This window comes from Gracilinanus agilis, chromosome 3 (genome assembly GCF_016433145.1).
Source record: "Gracilinanus agilis isolate LMUSP501 chromosome 3, AgileGrace, whole genome shotgun sequence".
NCBI classification, from domain to species: Eukaryota; Metazoa; Chordata; class Mammalia; order Didelphimorphia; family Didelphidae; genus Gracilinanus; species Gracilinanus agilis.
Window position 1 is genome coordinate 71,705,086 of NC_058132.1, and position 25,740 is coordinate 71,730,825.

Below are 25,740 nucleotides of genomic sequence, written 5' to 3' on the forward strand. Positions count from 1 at the left end.
ATCTAAACAGTTGGAAAAACATTGTTCATGGGACATAATAAAAATGACAATCTTACCTAAATTAATTTACTTATTCAGTACCATACCTATTAAACTGCCAAGAAACTTTTTTACTGAATTAGAAAAAAACATAAACAAAGTTAATTTGGAAGAACAAAATATCAAGAATATCAAGGGAAATAATGAAAAAAATGTGAAGGATGGGGGCCTAGCAGTACCAGATCTAAAATTGTACTATAAAGCAGTGGTCATCAAAACAATTTGGTACTGGTTAAGAGGCAGAAGGGAAGATCAGTGGAATAGACTTGGGGAAAATAACCTCAGCAAGACAGTATATGATAAACCCAAAAAACTTAGTTTTGGGGATAAAAATACACTATTTGACAAAAACTGCTGGGAAAATTGGAAAATAGTATGGGAGAGATTAGGTTTAGAACAGCATCTCACACCCTACACCAAGACAAATTCAGAATGGGAATTCCTAGGTTCTTTCAAGATTCAGTCTAAGGGCTACTTCTAACCAAAGCCTTCCCCACCATCACCCCCCAAATGATTTTGTAAAACTCTACACATCTACTTAACTAGATAAGATGTTGTTCCCCCACTAGAATGTAAGTACAGAATCCTTTCTCCCTTCCCCCCAGCACTTAACTTGGTGCCTAGTACATAACAGTTGCTCAGCCAGTACTGGTTGATTGAAGGCCCTGTGGTACAGCAAAAAAAGCAATGGATTTGGAGTCAAAGGACCTATATTTAAATCCCAGCTCTATCATTTGTTACTTGTTCCTTTGCAAATTACTTAACCATTATTCTGTCCCTTAGTTTCCTTATTTATAAAATAAAGGAGTTGGACAAGGTGACCTCTAAAGTCCTTCCAATTTCCAATTTTAAATCTAACATAGTATTATCCTATGAACTTATCAGTATAGATGACTCTATGGACCTAATTTTAAAACTACAACATCCTATATTTTTTTTAAACCCTTGTACTTCGGTGTATTGTCTTATAGATGGAAGATTGGTAAGGGTGGGCAATGGGGGTCAAGTGACTTGCCCAGGGTCACACAGCTGGGAAGTGGCTGAGGCCGGGTTTGAACCTAGGACCTCCTGTCTCTAGGCCTAACTCTCACTCCACTGAGCTACCCAGCTGTCCCCATCCTATATATTTTTAAGTACATTGGATCCTCTAATAATGCCATTTTTGGAATCCATGTCATATGACTACTTTAAAATGAAACTGAATAATGCCCTTTTGGGGCTTTAGAAACAAAAATTCATTTGTATAGGGTCTGAGACAAACCTTTACAACAAATTATGTACTGCAGTGAATAGCATTTCATGGCATCATGGATTTGGAGTTGGAAGCAATATTAGGATTATAGGGAGTTGAAGGGTCATCCAATCCCCTCATTTGGGTAACTAGCTCAAAGGTAACATTGATGTGTATAGAATTCATTTTCAAGTCCTATGACTTTAAGTTCAGCACTCTTCATTGCATGTTAATGCCTCTGAAAGATGTTCTAATGGTTTGAATACTTTTTCAATAAGCCAGGCTTTGTTGCTTTCTTTCAATGTCATAGAAGCAGAGATGGAGGTAGAAGGGAACTAAGAGGCCACCTAATCTAACCTCATCATTTTCTAGATGGAAAAAAACAAAGTTTAGGGAGGTTAGGTAACTTGCCCAAGGGTGTACAAGTAAGTAGATATGTAAATATATATAAGCATATAAGTAGTGACATTTGAACCCAGGTCTTCTGACCTCAGAGCTAGTGTTCTTTCTATGACTAGGCTGCCTTCTTTTATTTTAAGTAAAGTTCCAGCATACATTTTATTTGTTTTGAGTACAAGATTTGAAGTTCTCTAAATGTTTTTTTATTGTAAAAACATTGTACTAATTGAATCAAGCCTCCAAATACTATAGAGGCTAAAATCTTAATAATGCAAAAAAAGGGTAGGAAAACAAAGTGGATAAAATACTAATATTACTCAGGTTTTAGGTATACATGGGATAGGTAGTCCATTAAATTAATCCATCAATATATTTGTATATTAGACAAATGTGACAGAAAATTAATTGGAAAAGTACACAGAGTTTTCCAGGATCCTATCACCCATCCCTGGAATGTATTTCTTGTTTGACACTGCCTTGCAAAATTCTTATCTTCTTTTGAGGTTCATCTCAGCTATTACTTCCTCTGTGAAGCCATCTCTGATTCCTTTGGCAATGCTCTCTTCCTTTTCTAATTATCTTGTGTTTGTTTATCTATGTCCCTGAGGGCAGGGACTATTTCTTTATATCCCTAATATCATATTATAGTACCTTCCTTGAACACAGGAAGCACTTAATAAACATTTATTGGATTGAATTGAAACAACTTGCTATTGCAAAAGCCCATGTCTTTAATGCCAGTTAATCTGTTGGTGATGCTGAATGACTGACATGACTGAAAATCATAAGGCAGTCTCAGAAGAATTAAAAACTACAAATAACCTAAATGGTGACGGGAAGATTCTTGTGGGTTATATCACAACACCAAAAATGATGTGTACCTAAAGTATGTAATAAGGGGGTAATCTGTCTGATAACAGGGGAGCTGGCGGTACAAGTGAGACATCTGGGCCGAGGAGCCTGTAACTATTGTAGCTGGTGATTTGAGACTGCCAGGGATGTGTAGCCTGAGCTGTAATGCCCAGTCAGTCTCCCTGCTATCTGTTGGCTCCTTTAAAGTGGAGAGTGAGGAGCCCTTCCCTGCAGGAGTGAAAGCAGAACTCAACAGGAAGTGAAGCTCACACACTTCCTGAATAAAATGGATGCTTGCCCAGTACTTCCTTTGGAGTCAAGTGGTTGTTTTTCTCCCCTCTCCTCAGCCCCTTAGCCCAGGATGATGTTATAAATAACTATAGAAGCTCACAGTTTCAGGCTAAGGGTTTATTTAAACACAGAAGGGAAAACTGAGGAGAGAGGGTTTAGGGTCTGGAGAAGCTGTCACTAAAGGCGACTGGCCAGTGTTGGCAATGGACCTAGAAGGTAAGGTTAGGCTGAGGGAACCAGCCCTCGACCAGAGATAATTTACACTGCCCTGATGTTATGTGATCTACCAGCTAGACAGATATACTTGTTAAGTAGGTTTAGGGGTGTCCCTATTCCTAGGCTGGCCTAACCTAATTTCCTGCCCATGTTCCACCTCCCTCAATCCCTCCTGGGTCCCCAAGGGAAGTCAAGGGGTAGCTGGGTGTCTGGGTGAGGTCAAGGAAATCAGAACCACTAGGTTGGTTCTGCAGGGGTCTTTATAGTCCTAGCTCAAACTGTCAACTCCTGGGACTTGCACCTGCTGGGCCAGAGTTCCATTCTCCTAACTGACAGGATTGCCTAGGGTAATTTTGCAAATGCAAGAGATCTTGCATAAATCCTGCATTACAAGTAATGAAAAACTCTTTACCCAGGAACACAAACAAGGCAGTAGAGCAAATTGGTTCAGGGGTTGAGAGGCAAAAGATGAAAGACATAGGTACAATAATACTGTTGAGAACAAAAGGAAGGTCTCAAAGGCTTTCAGAAGACCAGCTATGATGGGTTTATAGAAAATCATGGACAAGAATCACACAGGATGAAAAGATTTGGATTATTTCGATCTATATCACTTGGGGAAGGATCCTCACATATGAAATTACAGATCCATGGAATTTAACCAAAACTAAAACCATAACAACTAAAAGACTGCCCTAAAATCTTCACGTGTGCATAGTTATTTAAAAAAAAGAGGGAGTGGAACTAAGATGGTAGAGTAGGATCAAGGAAAACTAAAAACCACAATGAGAATCCTCTCCGATCAATCTTAAAATAATGGCACAAAATGAATACTGGAGTGAAGCAACTTTCACGCAGAGAACAACTTGAAAGGTAGGCAGAGAGTGTATAGGTCACTGGGGTGAGAAGGGAACACAGCCAGTAGGAGGCTACAATAAGGAATAAGGAGCAGGCCAACAGAAAGTGCCCCCTCTGCGCGCACACGTACACACACGTACACACACGTACACACACACACACACACACACACACACACACACACACACACACACTCTGTTCCAGGTTCTGAACTCCCTTTCACAGTCTGGAATTCCAGCCCAAGGTAGCCTGTGTGCCTGATCTGTATAAGCCCATAACAAGGCCAGGAGCCCCAGCCCAAGCTTGTAGTGAGGTCCTGAATCCCAGTTTGAGGCAGTCAGTGTGGCACTACAGGATGGTGTAAACCCAAAGGTAGGCCTCCAGATCCCCAGTGAAGACAAACCCCAAGGTGCTAGCCTCTGGGAGCCCAGACCTAGCTACTCCTTACCAAAGCTCAAGTGGAGCCCCAAGGCAAATCAGTCCACAGTATGCCTGACCCAATCCAGACCAGAGGGAGACTAAAGGGTCCCACTCAAGCATGAGTCATCAGCAATCTCAGAGGGCGATTGAATCAACAGTGGGAGATGACTTTCAGAGCTCCCAGCCCAAGGGCCATCATACCACTTTGGAAGAACTGAAACTTGCAGAAACCCAGAAACAAGGCTAAGGATAGTATCAAGAAAGAATTAACTTTAAGAGAATATCCTATCCATCCTGAGAACAGCCTACTTTTAAAATAAAAATTAAAGTCAAGAAAAAAATTGGGAAAATGAGCAAACATAAAAAAAAGAACCATAGAAAATGTTTATGGAGACCAAAAGTAAGGCACAGACACAGAAGGGGACAGTGAAAGCAAAGCAAACACATGTAAAACTTCAAAGAAAAATATGAATTTGTTTCAGATTCTGGAAGAGTTAAAGAATTTCAAAAATCAATTATGAGAGGCAGAGGAAAAATGGGGAAGAGAAATGAAAGAAGAAATAAGCCAAACGAAAAAAGATGCTCAAAAGATCATTAGAGAAAATAATTTCTTAAAAATTAGAACTGGGCAAATAGAAGCTAATGATTTCATGAGACATCAAGAAACAATAAAAATAAAAAATAAAATTTTGTTCAAAAGAACAACAACAAAAAAAGAAAACATGAAATATCTCATTAAAAAAACAACTAAAATGGAAAATAGATCTAGGAGTGACAATTTAAGAATTATTGAACTACCTGAAAGTCATGTTAAAAAAAAAAGCCTGAACATTTTAAAACAAGAAATTATCAAGAAAACTGACCTGATATTCTTGAACAATAGAGTAAAATGGAAATTGAAAGATTCCACAGATCATCTCCTCAAAGAAATCCCAGGAATATTATAGCTAAATTCAAGAGCCTCCAAGCCCAGGAAAAAATACTATATAAACAGCTAGAAAGAAACAATTCAAATACCTTGGAGCTACATTCAAGGTTACACAGGATTTAGCAGTCTCCACATTAAAAGATCATAAAGTGTGGAATATGATATTCAGGAAGATGAAAGACCTAGATTTATAACCCAGAATCACCTATCCAACAAAACAGTACATTCTTTCAGGGGGAAAATAGTCATTCAATAAAATAGAAGCATTCCTGATGAAAAGACCAGACCAAAACAGAAAATTTGATGTCCAAACACAAGTCCCAAGAGAAGCCTATAAAGGTAAATAAGAAAGAGAAAATTTAAGTGACTCAATAAGGTCATACTATATGTATTCCTACATAGAAAAAGAATATTTGTAGTTCTTTAAAAATCTTTATCAGTAGTAGAGCAGTTAGAAGAAGTATACATAGAGGATGTGGAAATAAGCTGATTAGGATGACATGATATGCAAAAAGAAATCAAGGGATGAAAAAGAGGATTGCTCTGAGGGAAGAGGGAAGAGAGAGATGAAATGGGGTAAATTATCTCACCTAAAAAGGCATGAAAAACTATTATAGTGGAGAGGATTGCGACAGGCAATGCTTAAATTTTATTCTCATCATCACTGGCTCAGAGAGGGAATAACAGCCATACTCACTGGGGTATAGAACCTTATTCTATAGAGAATTAGGAGGGGAATAAGACAAGGACAGGGAGGGGTTATAAGAGAGAGAGAGGGAGAAGTGGAGGGAGTGATAAAAAGCAAAATGCTGGTGAGGAGAGGTACAGAATGAAAAGAAAAAAGGAGCAGGATCAAAAGAGGAAAATAAGATGGAGGGGAATACACAGTTGTTAATCATAACAATGAATGTGAATGAGATGAACTCACTCATAAAATGGAAATGGATAGCAGAATAGATTAAAAATCAGAATCCTACTATATATTGTTTACAAGAAACACATTTGAGGCAGGAAGACATATACAGAGCAAATATAAGGGGCTGGAGCAGAATTTATTGTGTATCATCTGACGTAAAGAAAAGCAGTAATAGAAATCATGATCTCAGACAAAGCTAAAGCAAAAATAGATCTGATTAAAAGAGATAAGAAAGGAAATTACATCTTGCTGAAAGGTACAATAAATAATGAAGTAATATCAATATTGAATATATATATATACATACATATATATCAAATGGTATAGCCATTAAATTTTTAAAGGAGAAATTAAATGAACTTTAGGAGGAAATAGAGAGTAAAACTATACTAGTGGGGGACTTCAACTTCTCCCCTTTCAGATCTAGATAAATTAAAACAAACAAACAAACAAACAAACAAAACAAGAATGAAGTAAAGGAGGTGAATGAAATCTTTAAAAAGTTAGAACTAATAGATCTCTGGAGAGAACTGAATGTAAATAGAAAGGAATATACCTTGTTGTCAGCAATACATGGTTCCTACACAAAAACTGACCATGTATTGGGGCATAAAAGCTTTACAACCAAATGCAGAAAAGCAGAAATAATAACTGCATCTTTTTCAGATCATAACACAATAAAATTATGACCAATAAGGCTCCCTGGAAACTAAATCAAAAACTAATTGGAAGGGGGGCAGCTGGGTAGCTCAGTGGATTGAGAGCCAGGCCTAGAGATAGGAGGTCCTAGGTTCAAATCTGGCCTCAGACACTTCCCAGCTGTGTGACCCTGGGCAAGTCACTTGACCCCCATTGCCTACCCTTACTACTCTTCTGCCTTGGAGCCAATACACAGTATTGACTCCAAGACAGAAGGTAAGGGTTTAAAAAAAAAAAATTGGAAGCTAAATAATCTAATGCTAAAAAAGAGGTGTGTGAAAGATCAAATTATAGAAACAAACAATAATTGCATTAATGATAATGACAATGAGGACACAAGATATCAAAATTCATGGGATACAGCCAACAAGTACTTAGGAGAAAATTTATATCTCTAAAAGCTTCCATCAATTAAGTAGAAAAATTGCAGATCAATGAATTTGGCATGCAACTAAAAAAAATTAAAAATCCTCAATTAAATTATTAGAAATCCTAAAAATCGAAGTAGAAATTAATAAAATTGAAAGTAAAAGGGGGCAGCTGGGTGGCTCAGGGAATTGAAAGCCAGGCCTAGAGACGGGAGGTCCTAGGTTCAAATCTGGCCTCAGATACTTCCCAGCTATGTGACCCTGGGCAAGTCACTTAACCCTCATTGCCTAGCCCTTACTGCTCTTCTGCCTTAGAATGAATTCACAGTAGTGATTCTAAGATCGAAGGTAAGAGTTAAAAAAAAAAAAGAAAAGAACCTTTGAACTAATAAACAAGACTAGGAAAAAACCAAATAGACAGTATTGGTTAATTTGATTTAAAAAATAAAAGAAGAAAATCAAATAATCAGTATCAAAAATGAAAATGGCGAACTCACCGCCAATGAAGAGGAAATTAAAGCAATCATTAGGAGCTATTTTGCCCAATTATAGGCCAATAAAGTTGACAATCTAAGTGAAATGGATGAATATTTACAAAAATCCAAATTGTCCAGATTAACAAAAGAGAAAACAGAATACTTAAATAATCTCATCTCAGAAAAAGAAACTGAACAAGTCATTAATGAACTCTCTAAGAAAAAATCCCCAGGGCGAGAAAGATTCATAAGTGAATTCTATCAAACATTTAAAAAACAATTAATCCCCATACTACACAAACTATTTGGGGAAATAGGCAGAGAAAGACCTCCATTAGATTCTTTTTATGAAACTAATGTGGTATTGTTACTTAATCCAGGAAGAGCAGAAACAGAGAAAGAAAATTATAGGCCAATTTCATTAATGAATATAGATGCAAAAATTTTAAATAAGATACTAGCAAGTAGTCTATAGCAATAGAGCACAAGAATCATTCAGTATGATCAGGTGGGATTTATACCAGGAATGCAGTGATGATTTAATATTAGGAAAACTATTAGCATAATTGACCATATCAATAACCAAACTAACAGAAATCACATGATTATTTCAATAGATGCAGAAAAAGCCTTCGACAAATACAATACCCATTCCTATTAAAAACACTAGAAAGTATAGGAATAATGTTAAGTAGTATCTACCTAAAACCTTCAGCAAGTATCATCTACAAGTTAGAAGCCTTCCCAATAAGAACAGGCACAAAACAAGGATGCCCATTATCATCACTATTATTTAATATTGTATTACAAAAGCTAGCTTTAGCAATATAGAAAGAAAAAGAAATGGAAGGAATTAAAAGTAGGCAATGAAGAAACTAAACTCTCACTCTTTGCAGATGACATGATGGTATATTTAGATAATCCTAGAGAATCAACTAAAAAAATTAGTTGAAATAATTAATAATTTTAGTCAAGTTGCAGGACAAAATAAATTGACATAAATCATTACCATTTCTATATATTATCAACAAAGTCCAGCAACAAGAGTTAGAAGGAGAAATTCTATTTAAAATTACTCTAAACATTATAAAATACTTGGAACCTTCTTGCCATGGCAAACACAGAAATTATAATAACATAATTATAAAAACTTTTTACACAAAAAATCAGATCTAAGCAATTGGAAAAATATTAATTGCTCATGGGTAAGCCAAGCTAATATAATAAAAATAATTCTACCTAAATTTATTTATTTATTCAGTGACATACAAATTAAGCTACCAAATAATTATTTTAAAGAACTAGAAAAAAAAAAACAAAATTCATCTAGAACAGTGGTTCCCAAACCTTTTTGGCCTACCACCCCCTTTCCAGAAAAAAAAACATAACTTAGCCCCCTGGAAATTAATTTTTTTAAATTTTAATAGCAATTAATAGGAAAGATAAATGCACCTGTGGCCATCACTGCCCCCCCTGGATCGCTGCAACACCCACCAAGGGGTGGTAGCGCCCACTTTGGGAATCACTGATCTAGAAGAACAAAATGTCAAGAATATCAAGGGAACTAGTAAAAAAAAAATGTGAAGGAAGATGGCCTAGTAGTACCAGATCTCAAACTGTATTATAAAGTAGCAATCATCAAAACAATCTGGTATTGGCTAAGAAATAGAATGGTAGATCAATGGAGTAGATCAGATATGTAATATACAGGGTATAAATGGCCTTAGCAACCTAGTTTTTGATAAGCCCAAAGATTGCACGTTTTGGAATAAGAACTCACCACTTAATAAAAACTGCTTCGATAATTGGAAAACAGTATGGCGGTAGCTACATATAGGCCAATATCTCACACCTTATACCAAGATAAGGTCAAAATGGATATAATTTAGATATAAATAGTGATACCATAACTAAATTAGGGGAATAAAGAACTGTTTACCTGGCAGATCTTTGGAGAAGGGAAGAATTTATGACCTAACGAGAGAAAGTATTATAAGATATAAAATGAATAATTTTCATTATATTAAATTAAAAAGCTTTTGTACAAAAACAAAACTAATGTAACCAAGATTAGAAGGTAGCTAACCCAGAGTGGAAGATTCAAATATGAAATAGTCTAAGAAAGAGTTAGTTCTATTAGCTGATTAAAAAGAAAAAAACAAAACCTGATGTCATACACAAAAGGAAAAGGTTGGCCATCCCACTCCTCTGCCCAAACATCTTCAGTGGCTCCAAATAGCCTTTAGAATAAATGTCATTGCCTGGTGTTAAGACACTCCATAATCTGTTGCCACCTTACTTTTAAAACTAGCCTAATCTCATAGAAGCCTTCTACATATTCCATAATTCAGCCAAACTGTGCTACTTGTTCCCCAAAGATACCCAACAGTTTCCTAAATCCATGCCTTTGTCATAACTGTTCTCTATTCTTTGCCACTTTACCTTTACAAACACCTCACCTAGTGAAGCCCATCTCAAACTCTCACTCAAAAACACCTTTCCTATTTATCAGTCATTAAATATCATCTCTTATGACACTCATTTGACACAAAGGATAGAATGCTGAGTTCAAATCCAGTCTCAGAAACATTTTAGCTGTGTGACCTTGGGCAAGACACTTAACCTGTTTACTAGTGGAGAAAGAAATGTCAAACCATTCCAGTATCTTTGCCAAGAAAACTCCATGGATAGTCAAACTTGAAGAGGGACTCTTCTCCTAGAGGTGGTAAGTTTAGTTTATACTGTTAGGTACTGCTATTTGTGGATGACATTATATTTGTTGCATCAAACCCTGGAACATTGCAAAGAATCTCTAATAGTTTGGCTTAATAAAATAGTAGTTTGGCTTAGCTAAGGAAGTTAAAAAACAAGTGGATGAGGAATGCCTATTAAATAGACTGTCTATCATATACAATTGGATAGACATTTTGGGAAACGTGCCTATCTCTCTAGCTATATATTCATATATATAGCTATATATCTATTACTCTATCTTTATACTTGGACAGACACTGTAAATGAAAAATGAGCTGGGCCAGAAAATGAAGAGAAGAAAAGTGGGTTAGATTGTCTCTGGGAAACTATAAAGTTCTTTTAATGACCCCAAGTTTCTCTTCAAAACAAAGGTCAATCTTTTAACAAAATTCTTCCCAGGAATATGCATCAGAATAAAAGGTAATAAAGAAGTATACAGAAGGTATAAACTGTATGTATGAAACATTTTACAACGAGTAACTATGTAGAAGCAGAGTAAAAGATCAAAGAAATGAATGATTGGAAAAAATATTGACTAGTTATAATAAATAATAAAAGTGAGAGATCATTGATTGATAGCCTTCATTCTCCACTGATATCCATGTAAAGCTAAGATAACCTGAGGAAGACTCTACCATGTAGGGTAGGTCCCCTGTGTCAAACTCACAGGAAGACCTATACAAGAGTTAAGGACAGCCATGGATGAAGTGTGATCTCCATTGTTGGGCATTCACACCATGATGAAACCAGAGATCTGCTAAGTGGGGGAGTACAGTGGCTCAGGATGGCCAAAAAGTAGAGGATTCTTTTGACCCAGAAAGGAAATAAAAAACGCAAAGCCCTGTAAGGGGCTCTGCCCAGACATTGGAAAGGCAGAAGAAGCAGAGAGACCATATTTCTAGCTGAAGAGACAAATAGAGACTGGGTAGCTTTTGAAATAATTACTGACAGAATCTGAACAAAGTCATGAAGAGTTCAGACCCTAGAGAAAAAAAACAAGCAGCAGGAGGAGAAAGTATCAAGAGGCAAACCCACAACTATGGGGTGAAGTAAGACAGAGAATGACCCAGGGAAGCAACAGCTTTTAGATCTGACAACCTGACTCTCTTAAGTAGCAATTTTTAATTGTATATTAGAAAGGGAGATCCATCCCTCCTTGTTTAACCCAAAGGAATTATTCTATGAATTATATTTTAACATATATCTGCTTTCTAGGGCAATTATTCTGGATTTATTACTGGCATTACTACTACTACTACTACTACTACTACTCAATTTTCTTAGCTGTAAAATAATGGGATCTATTGAGGTATAATCTAAGAAAATTTTCAACTCTTAATTATATGAATTTATACTAATACCTTACATTTGTATAGTACTTTACTACACAAAATCTTTTCCCTTCTTTTTTTAAAACCCTTACCTTCTTTCATAGAATCAAGACTAAGTATTTGTTCCAAGGAAGAACAATGATGAGGGCTAGGCAATTGGGGTTAAGTGACTTGCCCAGGGTCACATAGCTAAGAAGTGTCTGAATTCATATTTGAATCCAAGACATCACATGTCTGGGCCAGGCTCTCAAACCACTCAAACCATTTCAATGCCCCCAAAATTTCTTTCGAATGGATCTTCATAATAACTCTATGAAGTAGACAGTGTATTATTATTTACATTTTACTGATAAATGAAAACAGATGGGAAGTGACTTTCAACTAATAAGTGGAGGATCTTGAATTTGAACTCAGATTTTCTGACTTCTAGTTTGGTAAATCATCTTTGCATTTCATTCTGCTGCCTCTTATTTACCTCATTTGGAGATCCAGCTGGTTTAAAAATTGCCTGTATTCATCTCTTAAAGAGTCCTTCTCTTGTTGTAATGCAGACAGCCTCTCTGACAGTTCCTGATTGTTCTTAATTTGCTGGAAAACATAAGAATTTTGTATACAGAACTTCAAAAAATCATTTGGTAATTAATTCTCATGGTCGTTTATATACTCTATTAATATATTTAAATAATAAACTATAGAGAGAAAGCATCAATACCAAATAGTGGTCAATAGGACTCATTCAAAGTGAATTGTGCAGCTACGAATAGGACTAAGAAATTAATGTGGTATGGTAGATAGGAGATGGAAGACCCTAGCTAGTGGGAACAACATGAGAAATGAGAATGAATATTATATATGTATATAGGAGAACAAAAAAAAAAAGATAAGGTAGGCTATGTTGGGAGAAGACCGAAGATAAAGGACCTTAAATTCTGGGCCACTGGACACAAAGGGGGATCAAGTGAAATCATGTGAATGGCTCAATGCAAACCATGACCTTCCTCAGGAATCCATGATTTCAGTAGCATAAGTAGGTATTCCTTCAATCAACATAGATCACAACCCCTCTACATCTTAGTAGATGGTCCTTGCAAATTATTGTGGTTCAAAAACGTATCAGGTGGTAGCCAACCTTTTGGTGACAAGCCCTTCTGAACTTAGCTAGGCTGGTTGCTTGGTAGAAACATCACTGGGTAAACCCAGTGGAATTGATTGTTGGCTCTGGGAGGAGGGAGGGAAAAGGGGAGGGAAAGAACATGAATCATGTAACCATGGAAAAATGCTTTAAAATAGATTAACTTTAAATTTTTAAAAAGAAACATCAATGGAAAACTCTTCCTGTTTGGAAGGATTTGCCAAAATTTGTACTCCACTGGCATAGCCTTTGAGAACCCAGAGTTACCTCCAAACCATGGTGAAGCAGTGGAGGAATACTTTAATGGACTCATCCACTATATAAGAAAAATAATTCAGAGAGAATGTCCCATTGTCAATGGGCTAGTTTTTATATGTGATAGTACATTTTTATGTGATAGTACATTGTTACTTTCAAAATAGAGAAGAGCTGTTGGACATGATCAAATGGAGAATTCTATTAATTTTCTATCACTTTACAAATTTCATCAAGTAGTTTAGGTCTTCAAGAAATGCAAAAGCAAATATGCATTCTCCTTTTATTCTTACCTCTTCAGATATTTTCTTTTCACCTTCTAATATATGAAGTTGAGCCTCTTGTTGTTGAATCTTAAATTGCTGCTTACAACTAGATTGTTCCAGAAGAGCCTCTTTTGCATGTAAGTATTCGATGTGTTGTTGGAGTTCCTCTACATTTTGATTTAGTAGTTTGCTGTGGACAGGTTAAAGCAATAAGGCGGTGATAGAGCCCATATGGGGTACAGTTATTTAGAATGAACAAATATAGTTTCTGTCCCCCACAAACAAAAGTCTCATAACAATACTGGTGAGAGACTTCCAGCTGGGTAGTCTACTTATCTCCCACTTATCCAATGTTCCTACTTATTTGCAAGTGGCAAGCTTATAAAAAAATATACTGCTTTGGTTCCCTCCATCTCTATCCCTCCTACTTCTATCCAAACCTAAACAATTCCCTGCTACCACTGGCTCCTCCTTCCACATAATTACATTCCCATTCTCTGATAAAAGAAGTAAGTTCAAGACTCTGGTCTGTGTTAAATTATAAACTGGTAAGGCAGCTAGGTGGCTCAATGAATAGAGAGCCAGGCCTAGAAATGGAGGTACTAGGTACACAGAACACCAAGACAGTAGGGTAAGGGTTTAAAAGAATTATAAGTTGGTGACCTCCATGCTAATTTTATCAAGGACAATGCTTAGTGATAACTCAAGAATTTTGAAATATAACCAAAGAACACTCAAAAAATAACTCATACATAATGTGCTAAGATAGTCCCTAATAGTCAGTGAACAAATTCTGGTCCATAAGTCAGAAGTTATAATATTTGATAAAAAATAATAGAGCAGTAGAGCTTGCTGATTATTCCATTTGGTTGAATCCCAAAAACCTACACCAAAATATTAATTTTTTTCAGAATGATTTAAAGCATGACAACTTATAAATAAGGAATATGATCATTATAATGGCAACTGGTTTAGAATTGAACATTCTATAGGACCAAGGCAAAGGAATGCTAGAGCAAGAGCTGATCAGTAAAATTTCATTGTGTACATTTACACCTTAGAAATTGGCAAGCTACAAATCAGGGCTTGATTTGTTATTTTTTTGATTTTCTGCAATTAAAAAAGGGAGAAAATGTTAATAATGAAGATTAAACTTAAAAGCATTCCACGTATACATTTTTATTTTCAGCCAGCCAATTATTAACCATTTACCATCATACTCCTAGACCAACATTTTAGAAAAAAGCAGGTTTAGATACAAGTCATTATCATTCTCTCCCTATAACTGAACATTGCAATGTACTTAGCCATTAATATAATCATCTTATTAAAATAATATTTAAAGAGTGACTAAAATGGTCCAAAGTACAATGAACTCCTTTGAAGGAAAATATTAGATAAGTACAAAACATCATGAATAACATGAATTTTTTTTTATGCATAGAGATTACTATTAATATACTGTTACATTTTATTGGTGATAGGTCTAAGATTACTCCAAACAATCCCAAATGACTTATAAGCATTACTCATATGCTGACAGCTAGCTTAGCTATAGAAAATCCTCTAATCTCACTCAATGAAAAAGGCCATCATACCACCTATAACCTCCCATATTCTTTCATTATCAATTCCATCTTATATACTCTTTAACCATTTCTGTTTCCTCTCAGTCCCCACAAAGGCCAAGACCATGTCACCATTCCTAACCACTTCTATTCTCATCCACAACCTTTGGGAGCTTCCATCAGAATACTTGGCTCACATCTTATGACTCTGGTTGCCCTTCTTCCTGACCATAGCATAGGAGGTAGAGCAAATAATTCCTAATGATCTCTGACAGTAGAAGAAGCTAAGGGAAAGGGTATTCTCTTTTAGAGACTGTGACTGCAGCAGGGATAGAAATTTATTTCTAGCATACAAAGTTCCCAGCTGAATCCATTTTCCTATAAAAAGGACAAGAAACCATAACTGTCAATTAATTATGTTTGGGTTAAACAGGCCTCTGTGGGGGCATTTAAGAAGCAAACCCAATTTTATAATATTGTTTCCTATGAAAAAAAGTATAACAAATTTCAGATAACTGAGTTATAGTGAATGTGTGGATTGGTCCAGTTAGAAAGTTAGAGATGGCCATTAAGTCCTTTTTTTGAAACCTTTACCTTCCGTCTTAGAATCAATTGGTTATTGGTTCCAAGGTAGAAGAGTAGTAATGGCTAGGCAATGGGGATGTTAAATGACTTGCCCATCTAGCTAGGAAGTGTCTGAGGCCAGATTTGAACATAGGACTCCTGTCTCTGGTCTTGGCTCTCAAGCCAGTAAACCACCTAATTGCCTCTCTCCCCACTGCCCCCACAATGATCTCAAAGACTTTCTAATGTTATGTTAACAGTGCCAGACAGCAACTTCCTAGAATGTAATATTTCCTCCTTACAGAAAATGAACATCATGGTTTCTATTACCTCTTCTGTTGTTCCTCCTGATACTGCATTTTTATTTTGGCCTCACTTTTTTTTGCTTCTCTTAACTCTTCTTCAAGCTGCTTTTTATTTAAAATGCAAGCTTCTGTACAAGACTTATTTGCAGATTCTAATTTTGCCTGGAGTTCCAAGACCTTGAGTAGAAAATGTTGAGAAAGTAACACTTAGAAGACTTTGAACTGCTTTTAAATCAGACACATACTGGGCAAACACTGAAACAAACAATTTTATTATGCACTCTGGCCTAATAACAAGCATAGCTTGCAATCCAAAAATAAGTTCAGAATTATCTATGCTCTGCACTGATGAGAAACATATGGCAGGAATAGATGGACAAGTTGTGGTATATGAATGTGATGGAATATGATTGTGCTATCAGAAATGACAGGGGGAATGGTTTCAGAGAAGCCTGGAAAGTCTTATATGCCAAGTAAGCAGAACCAGAATAATGTACACAAGAACAGCAATAATGTATGATGATTGTGAAAGACTTATATAATGATCCATGACAATTCTAAATGATGAAAAATGCTATTCATGGAAGCCTATTGTTTGTCACTGTATTTTTTTCCTTGCTTTTTATTTTTCACAACATTGCTAATGGGGAAATTGGTTTTACATGACTTAATATGTATAATGTCGGGAACATTTCTTGTCTTCCTTTGCCTGGAATTCTTTGTCCTCTTCATCTCTACTTCCTGGCTTCCTTCAAGTCTCAACTAAACACCCACCTTCTACAAGAAGACTTTCCTCATCCTTCTTCATCTTGATGCCTTCCCTCTCAGACTGTTCCCTATTTACATCTTTATTTGTACATAGCTGTTTGTAGGCAGAGTGCAGTTTCCCCCATTAGACTGGGAGCTTCTTGAAAGGGACTGGTTTTGTTTTCCTTTCTTTGTATTTCCAGCATTTAGTCCAGTGCATGGCACATAGCAAGTGCTTAGTTAATGTTTGGTGACTGACTAGAAGTATTATCTGCTTGATGTTTCATGCTCATTTAAATCAAGCTGTTCTAATAAATATATCCACTAAAAAATAAATTGTAGAAAACTCATGGTGTCTTTAGTCAAAGAACTATTTTCTAGTTTGGACCTTATCACTGTGGCTTACTTCAATTACCTAATGGCACTATACTTAAATTTTATTATTATTACTTACAATAATAATAGTTGACATCTATATAAAACATTAAGGTTTGCTAAGTCTTACATACATTCTTTTATTTGATCTTCAATAACCTTGTGTGGGTATAGTTATTTCCATTTAGCTTTTTTTGAAGATAAAAACCCATAATGTCTCATATTTACATAGTACTTTCCAAACGACTAACTCTGATGTAGGTAGTGTGAATTTTATTGCCTGTATTTTGAAAGAAGAAATTAAGATTCAGAGAGTCTAAGCAATTTGCCCAAGGTCACACAGATAATAAGTGTTGGAAGTAGAACTTGAATTGGAGACTCCTTTCACTTTAACTGGTAAATGACAACTGAAATAGGTAACTGCCTTCACAGTATTAACACAAGGGTAACAGGCCCACACACCCACAAGTGACAGGATATACAGGATAACCGAGAACAACCTACACAAGGGATGTGTGGGTTGAGTAAAACGACAGTTGCCAGTTTACTGGTCACCAGCCTAGCCAGGGAAACTCGGGTTTGGGAAGCTATCTAACACTGGGCTCTTTCCTTGGGGTAGAGGAAGGTACAGGAAGTAAAGTAAAACTGTTTATTAAGATCTTAAGGGTTAGGTAGAGAGGGAATGGACAAACTAAAACTACTTATCTAATGGGTAAGTTCAAGGACTAGGAGGTAACTACACTAGCTCTAAGTTCAGGCTGATAGGTTCAGCCTGTAAGGTTAGTGTAAGAATGTGAGTCTCATTGCAAGGGTTCACTTCTGTTTCAGTGATGTTCACACCCACAAAAGTCACAGCAAGTAAATCCACAAAAGGGGTAAAGTCAAGGGGCTGAACTGGTTTGATATGTCCACCAATCAAACCAGATTCACTGCTCAACTTGATCTTTCCCAGGGTAGCTGGTTTTACAGGAGATAGTTATTTTTCTGGGCTCTTCACCTCTAGCAGCTAAGAAAACCTCTAACTGCCATCAGTTGCACCCAGAGAGTCTTTCAGAAAAAAGATCTCTTTCCACTATTCCATGCTATGCTTGGAACATTCCAGCACTTGCCTGTCAGCCATCCAGTAAACTTATACCTATTGCTAAACTTTCCCTAATTCTCTTATAACACAATGTACTTAAAAAATACTTTTCAAAGTAAAAGTACAAAACAAAACACTCAAAGAAATAGCTTTGGGACCTTTGAACTGAAGATTGGCAGACTAAACTTATTTTATTGAACTACAAGGGCAGAACTAGCAGTGGAGAGGAACTGCAAAGCAGAAAGTCTCCATTTGAGGCAGGGAAAACAATTACTGTTATATCCAAATGGACTCTTCCACAACAAAGGTCTTCAGGAAGAGGCTATGGTAATCACTTGTTCAGTGTGTTAAAGAGGGGACTTCTTTTTTTATGTATGGCATGACAAGATGGCAATTGAGGACCATTCCAACTATGACATTCTGTGATTCTATAAAGGTCACATTGTGGCTTTGTTATTTCCTTGCCCTTTTAAATTCACACCATGTGGGAAAAAAAGGAAAACCTACTCAGAATCTAAAAGCTGTGGAGGATGGAGAGATGAAGACTAAATTAGATCTTAGGTATTTCCCCTGCAAATACCCAGAATTGATTCAAATTAAAATATGAATTTTACAACTACTGGAATCTTGAGAAAGAGAATTTCATTGATTTTTCCAGAGCATGATATTAGAAAGCACCAAATATGAATTGTTATCATTACCTTTTTCTCTGAATAAGCTACTCTTGTTTTCTCATGAGCAAGCTTTTCATATAAAGTGTTTTGTGATTGAATATTCTTGGATTGTTTAAGAACTTCTTGTTCAAGCTCTTTTATTTTCTGTTGACTATTTTCCCAGTTTGCTGTGACAGAAGAACACAAATTTGTGCTGTCTAGAAGTTTCTTCTGGGCTTGCTTCAATTCAGCTCTGACCTAGAGTTGGAGAATAAAAATGACAACCTTAGCAAATTTCAATATCTTAAGAAAAACATTTTAAATTAATCTATTCTACATAAAATATATTTTTTCTCAGGTAACGTAACTAAATCAAAAATATTTTCAGAAAATTTCTTTGATAAAGGTCCTATATCCATGATATGTAAGGAACTGATTCAAATTTATAAAAATAAGACCCTTTCCCTAATAGGTAAGTGGTGAAAGGATATGAACAGCAGTTTTCCAAAAACAATATCCAAACTGTCAACAAATATTTTTAAAATGCTCCAAGTTACTAATAATTAGAAATAATCAAATGAAGACAACTGAGGTTCTACTGCACACTCATCAGATGGGCAAAGTAGACTAAAAAACAAATGACAATTACTGGATTGCTGCAGGCAAAAAAGGTGTTAAAGGAGTTGTGAATTGACCCAACCATTCTAGAAAGTAATTTGAAACTATGCCCCCAAATTCACTAACCCCTGTGTGTATCCTTTGGCCCAGTGATAGCACTAGAGCTATTACTTTTTTGGCTGTAGCATAAAGAGATCAAAAAAAGAGAAAAAGGACTCATATATACAAAAAATTTTATAAGCAATTCTCTTTGGTATAAAGAGAATTTTTGGTATAAAGAACTGAAAGCCAAGGGGGATGCCCATCAACTGAAGAATGGCTAAAGAAAATTCTGATATGTGAATATAATGAAATATTTCTGTGCTGTAAAAAATGAAAAAAGGAATGGTTTTGTGATTATGACTAGGAAAACAATTTATACAATAACATCAACACTGTAAAGACAATTTTGAAAGACTTTAAGGACTCTGACCAATGCAATGACCAACTATGATTCCAGATGATTGAGGATGAAGCAGACTTGCCTATCTTCTCACCAAGAGGTGATAGAAAGACAAAAGTTGTAGTTAGACATAACCCATGTAGGAATTTGTTTCGCTTGACTATTTATTTGACTAATTTATTTGTTTTGTTGTTTGGTTTTTGACTGCTAATATTTGCTACAAATGATTTATTTTTCTTTTTTTATCATTTGGGGTTATGGAGCAATGGGAACTGACAGGAATATAGGGATAGGGTTGCAAACAAAAACTGAAAACAAAGAAAAGAGGATTTAATACACTAAAACAGTTTTTTGAAATGCACCAAAGAAGACAGAAAGAAGGCCAGAAAGAATCATAGGTAAGTAGAATAACTCTGTAAGTAACATGTTAAATTTATTGTATATTTTAAAAGAAATTTAAAAGCAAGCTGCATATAATAGACACTCACCATTTTGCTTACAACCTTTTCTTTTTGTTCTTCCCTGTATGTGGAAGTATTCACTTTATTTCATGTTTGTTAAATTCAGAAATGGGGGAAAACAGAACTGTCTTGAATTTAAACAAAAAAAAAAAAAAAGAAAAGAAAAATCCAAATTCACTCTTTAGTGATATATACCTTAGTTACTTAGCCAGAGAGAAGGAAAGATTTGATAATATATGCTATCAAGGAATACCATAGCACAAGGTAAAGCTAGGAGTTCATTTACCTATGTCTTCTATGAAAACAAAGTTCCTTTTGAAAGAAATAAACCCTTGAACCCCAGTAATTTTGTTGCTACTCTATGACTGACTACACTGTTGTAGTTTCTTTTGTCTGTTTGCTTCAGTCTCTATGCTGTTAAAAACCATGGTTAGCTGCTAAAATGTGTGCACTAACTTATAGTGGATACAACTTGAAGGAGGATGGAATGAAAATCTCAGGGAAAATCAACAGCATTATGAATGTATTACTATAAATTCAAGCTATTACTGCCAGAGTAAGATTTCTGGTCCAGCATTAAGAAAGATAATGGCTTATTAGAGGGAGAAAGAGAGCAAGCTTCAGGATCTAATAGTCCTTACACATCTTATATATGTGAGCAGCAGCCAGTGAAAAACAGTTTTCAATTCATTCTTTTGTCCTGAAAGCCTAGAGATCCTGCCTTTGAAGGGGGCCCAAGGACTAAGGAAACCTCAGCCACAAAAGAAGGGAGCATGCCTAGTTGTTCCTAGGCTCAATAGATGTCTGATAGCTGGGCTGGCCATGTTCATCAGCACCATCTGGTGGTTATATACTGAAGATGGGAGAAGAAAAATAATAGAATATAAGGACCCAACATGATTCTGTGAAAATAATTGTGGAAGTACTAAAGCTCAAAATAAACTGAAACTGGTGATGGAAATTAAGAACAACAAAACAGGCAGAGCTTGTTGGGTTTTGTTCCCCTGTTTTGGCAGGAAGACAAGGATCAAAGAAAAGACAGAATCCTCTAATTTGGAACATGTGATGGAATAGACAAGAGAGAGAAGGCAGAGTGGTTCAATTTTTATTTTGTTTCTCTTTTCTTTGCCACATATCAGAACAAAAATGGCCAAGGGGAAGTCGATACTCAAGATAAATAGATAGTAAGTGAATATCTCCTCAATTGCCTTTGATGAATTCAAGTGACACAAACAAGATGAAAGACATTTTGAGGATACTCAAAAAATGAGATTAAGCCACTGTCGTCAGACAGATACATTTTGATCACACTGTCCATGTCCTCAATGCCAGGGAGGCATAAGTATCATCCTTTTACTTGTTTCCCTAGTGCTATACATCTTACAACAGTCAGCAGGACACATTTCATACAGTCCCAAACATACAAGTGAAAATCACAATTGCCCACAGAGTTCTGTGGATTCAACAGAGTATTTTACAAAGTTTACCAAAGATTCCCGCTAATAACAAGGTCTTATCTTAATGTGTGAAATTTCATTACCCAACCCAAAGGCAGTAAGGAAAAGGAAAAAAAAAAGATTAAGAAAATCTAGCTTCCTATGGAAACCTGGACTGACAGAGCTTCCCACTATGTGAAACTATTACCCAAAGGGGGAAGGGCGTTAGGGTCTGTTGTTGACTAGAAGTCATCTCTTCATCCTCAACCAGGATTCCCTCAGTGTACCAGGCTATCCAAAATGGGATTTATCAGAACTTCTAGGTATCTCTTTCTATATAGGACATGCAGAATCAAATGAGGGAGGCAACATGCAAACAACTATATATAAACAAGCTATAGACAGGATAAATTGGGGATAATCTCAGAAAGAAGGCACTAAGTTTTAGGAGGATGGGAAACACTTTTTGTAGAAGGTGAGACTTGAAGGAAGCCAAGGAAGGTAGGAAGGGAAGATGAGGAAAGAGAGCATTCCAGGAATGGAGAATAAGCCAGTGAAAATGTTCAGTCAGGAAATGCAGTGTTGCAGAGAACATCAAAGGAGCTAGTGTCACTTGATCACAAAGAGTACATGGAGAAGAGTAAGGTAAAAGAAGACTGGAAAAGTAGGAAGGGGCTAGGTTATTGAGGGCTTCAAATGACAAACAGAAGATTTTGTATATTAGATCCTGGAAGACTTAGGGAGCAACTGGAGTTTATTAAGGAGACACAGTCAGATTTAGGAAGATCCGTTTGACAATTGAGTGGAGGATGGATTGAATTGGAAAGAGATTTGAGGCAGGGAGGCCAAAAATAGACTATTGCCATAGTCCAGGAGTGAGGTGAAGAGGCCTTGTCAAGAGAGAGGAGGGGATGTATGCAAGAGATGTTTCAAAATTAGAAACAACAGAACTTGACCACTGATTGGGTATGGGGGTGGGGTGAGAGTAAGGAATTGAGGATGCCACCTGGGTTGCTGGAAAGATGGTGGCATTCTGGAGTGCAACTGGAAAGTTAGGAAGAAGAAAGAGTGTTGAGAAAAAGGTAACGAGTTCACTTTTGGACTGCTGAGTTTAAAATATCTTCATACAATCCAGTTTGAGATGGCTAAAAGGCAGTTGGCAAGGTAAGGCAGCAGATCAAGAGAGAGAGAGGTTAGAGCTGGACAAATAAATGTGAGAATCATCTATGTATATAATATAAGCAAAACCACGGAAGCCAATTAACTGAAATAGCATATCATGATAAGAGGAGAATGGCCCAAGACAGAGCCTTGGAGGATGCCAACTGTGATCAGGCATGCAAGACATGAACAGAGGTCCAGCAAAAGCAACAAAGAAGGAGAAGTCAGCCAGAAGAAAAACCAAGAGGGAGTAGTATTGAAATAACTTAGAAGTATCAAAGACTGATGAACAGCAGCAAGGCTGCAGAACAGCAAGCAGGAGAAAAGGTCAATTGATTTGGCATTTGAAAAGCTGTTAGTAACTTTGGAGAGAGAAGTTTCATTTGAATGATGAGGTTGTAAGTTAGGCTGCAGAGAAGGGACGAAGAGGAAAGGAAGTGGAGTAATTTATTGTAGAAAGCCTTCTCAAGGAATTTAATTCCAAAAAAAGGAGAGATATAGGACTTGTTAACTAGCAGGAATGAATGGATTAAATGAGGGTTTTTTGAGGATGGGGGGGGAAGACATGGGCATGTTAGTAGTTATTAGGGAAAGCAACCAGGAAATAGAGAGTGATTAATGACTAGTGAGATGATGGAGCAATTTGGTGGAGAAGAGAGCTTTTCTCTTACAATTACAATTGAACCAATTCAACTCTAAAGTGTCCTCTTCTCTCAAGTCCCTTGCCTGCTTATTCTACTGCCACCTTTGCCCTGACAAGTCTCAGACCTAGCTCATTCCCACCATGTACCTTTGAGAGAGGCAGTGAAGGGAAGTAATAAGAACAAGACCCTAATACTCTGAAATTTTGCATTTCCTATTAGTTAGCACTGGTTAAACATCAACTGCAAAACGTGTAGTTTTAGCATTAGTCAAGCATAAATTGCAGGTTGTTCAATTATCCATTCTGTGTACTGAATCTGTAATATTCTATACTGGGCATCAGCTTTGTCCTAATCTGTTTTATTAATTACTTGTATTGTTCTATATCTACTTTAGATTAGAGCTGTCTAGAACTGTGTAAGATATAATTAATTGACTATAGTGTCCTTCCTATGTACTGCTTCTCCACCCCACAACCTCTATGTCATTCCAGAAGGGCAGTGAGATCTCTCCCACATTGACAAATGATGACAAGGTAGAAAATGGAAACAAAAGATGTGTGCTGGGGGCTTTGGCATTCCAGAAGAATCCACCAAACTCATGCATGCTCCTTATTTCCTATGACATCAACCCCCCAAACACATCTCTGCCAGAATTTGGCCATGTCCACTTTCCAGGGTTTTCAGGAAAAGTGAAGATTTCTTTGGAATTGGAAATAACAAGCTCCCAGACCCCAGTAAGTATGCCAACCCTGATCCATAGAGCATGGAAGCTGCAACTCTATATCAGTTGCTACTCTACTCCCCATGGCTTATCCATCAGCCCTAAGGCTACCTGTGTAGCTCCCAAACTATTTCACCACCTATTAGGCTATGATACTATAATAAATCACTTCTTCAAATAAAATTCTTTTCTTACTTATGGATTGAATGGAGTTTGAGTCTGCCATTCTTAGAGTAAGACCCTGCTACAAAAAATTTGTATTTTTCTCACAACATCTTTATTCCTATACACTTACTAAACAAACCTGGAGAAAATCACAAAACCATGTTAACGAGGTCCATTACAAATTTATATTACATAATCTTAATTGGGTCCTTACTTCATTTGTGCATCATTAGTAAATTTACAATCTCACTTCATAGGCTTTTCAAAACATTTTTATCCCGTCTCATACCTTCCATGGTTCTTCCTCATCCACACATTCAGATGAGAAGCTTGTTTATTTCACTGAAAAAGCTGAGGCCCTTTGCTAAGTGGTCCATCTTCTCTCTTCTTCCTCATCTCACCGAGATACCTTCCACTGTTAACTCTTCCTTTACCCCTATTTCATATGAAGGCAAGCCTCTCTCCATGCACAATCAATCCCATTCTATCTAATCTTCTTCAGCAGATTGCCCCCCTATATCATCCTTGTTTTCTTTTTTCTTTTTTTAAACCCTTACTTTCTGTCTTGGAGTCATTACTGTGTATTGGCTCCAAGGCAGAAGAGTGGTAAGGGCTAGGCAATGGGGATCAAGTGACTTGCCCAGGGTCACACAGCTGGGAAGTGTCTGAGGCCAGATTTGAACCTATGATCTCCCATCTCTAGGCCTGGCTCCCAATCCACTGAGCTACCCAGCTGCCCCCCCCCCATCCTTGTTTTCTTTGTTGTCTGCTTTGTTGGATCTTTATCCAGGTAATGCACATTAACCAAGGGCACCCCTTTAGCCTTGGTATTTCACTTGGGAATCTTATTAGCTTTCCTAGATTAAATTATCATCTGCAATGCTGATGATTCTCAGATCCACTTTCCACCTGCCCTTTTTCCTGAGTTTGAGTCTTACATCTCTTCCTGTCTACTGGACATCTTAAGTTCAACATGTTTAAAACTGAACTCAATATCTTTTCCTCCAAGCTCTCCCCTTTTTTCAGTCTTCTAAACTGTTCTGGTTAACACCAACCTCCCAGTCACTTAAGTTTACAAGCTAGGTGTCCTCAGATCTTTCCTCTCTCTCTTCTCCCATATCTAATCTGTCATCAAGACAGATTCACAGCATCTCTTGCAGACACTCTCTTCTCTTCTCTGACAATGCTGCCATCCTTTTACTGGCCCTCATCACCTCACTCCTGAATATTACAACAGCTTTCTATATCTCATTTCCCTGCCTCAAGTATCTCCCTACTTCAATCCATTTTTCACTCAGCTATCAAATTGATTTTCCTAAGGCACAAGTCTAACCATGTCACCTATACCACCCCCATTCAATAAACTCC

The 25,740-nt window shown here is 36.7% G+C and overlaps 1 protein-coding gene across 1 annotated transcript in view; it reads right to left on the reverse strand.

Moving 5' to 3' along the window:
* Positions 1–25,740, reverse strand: part of CCDC30 (coiled-coil domain containing 30) — a 155,231-nt gene that overhangs the window by 51,427 nt on the left and 78,064 nt on the right. The window contains exons 13-16 of the mRNA XM_044668758.1: positions 18,773–18,982; positions 15,894–16,045; positions 13,459–13,621; positions 12,254–12,366 (exon numbers count right to left, since the gene is read on the reverse strand). Of these exons, the coding sequence (XP_044524693.1) occupies positions 12,254–12,366; positions 13,459–13,621; positions 15,894–16,045; positions 18,773–18,982 (638 nt within the window). The remainder of the gene's footprint in view (positions 1–12,253; positions 12,367–13,458; positions 13,622–15,893; positions 16,046–18,772; positions 18,983–25,740) is intronic.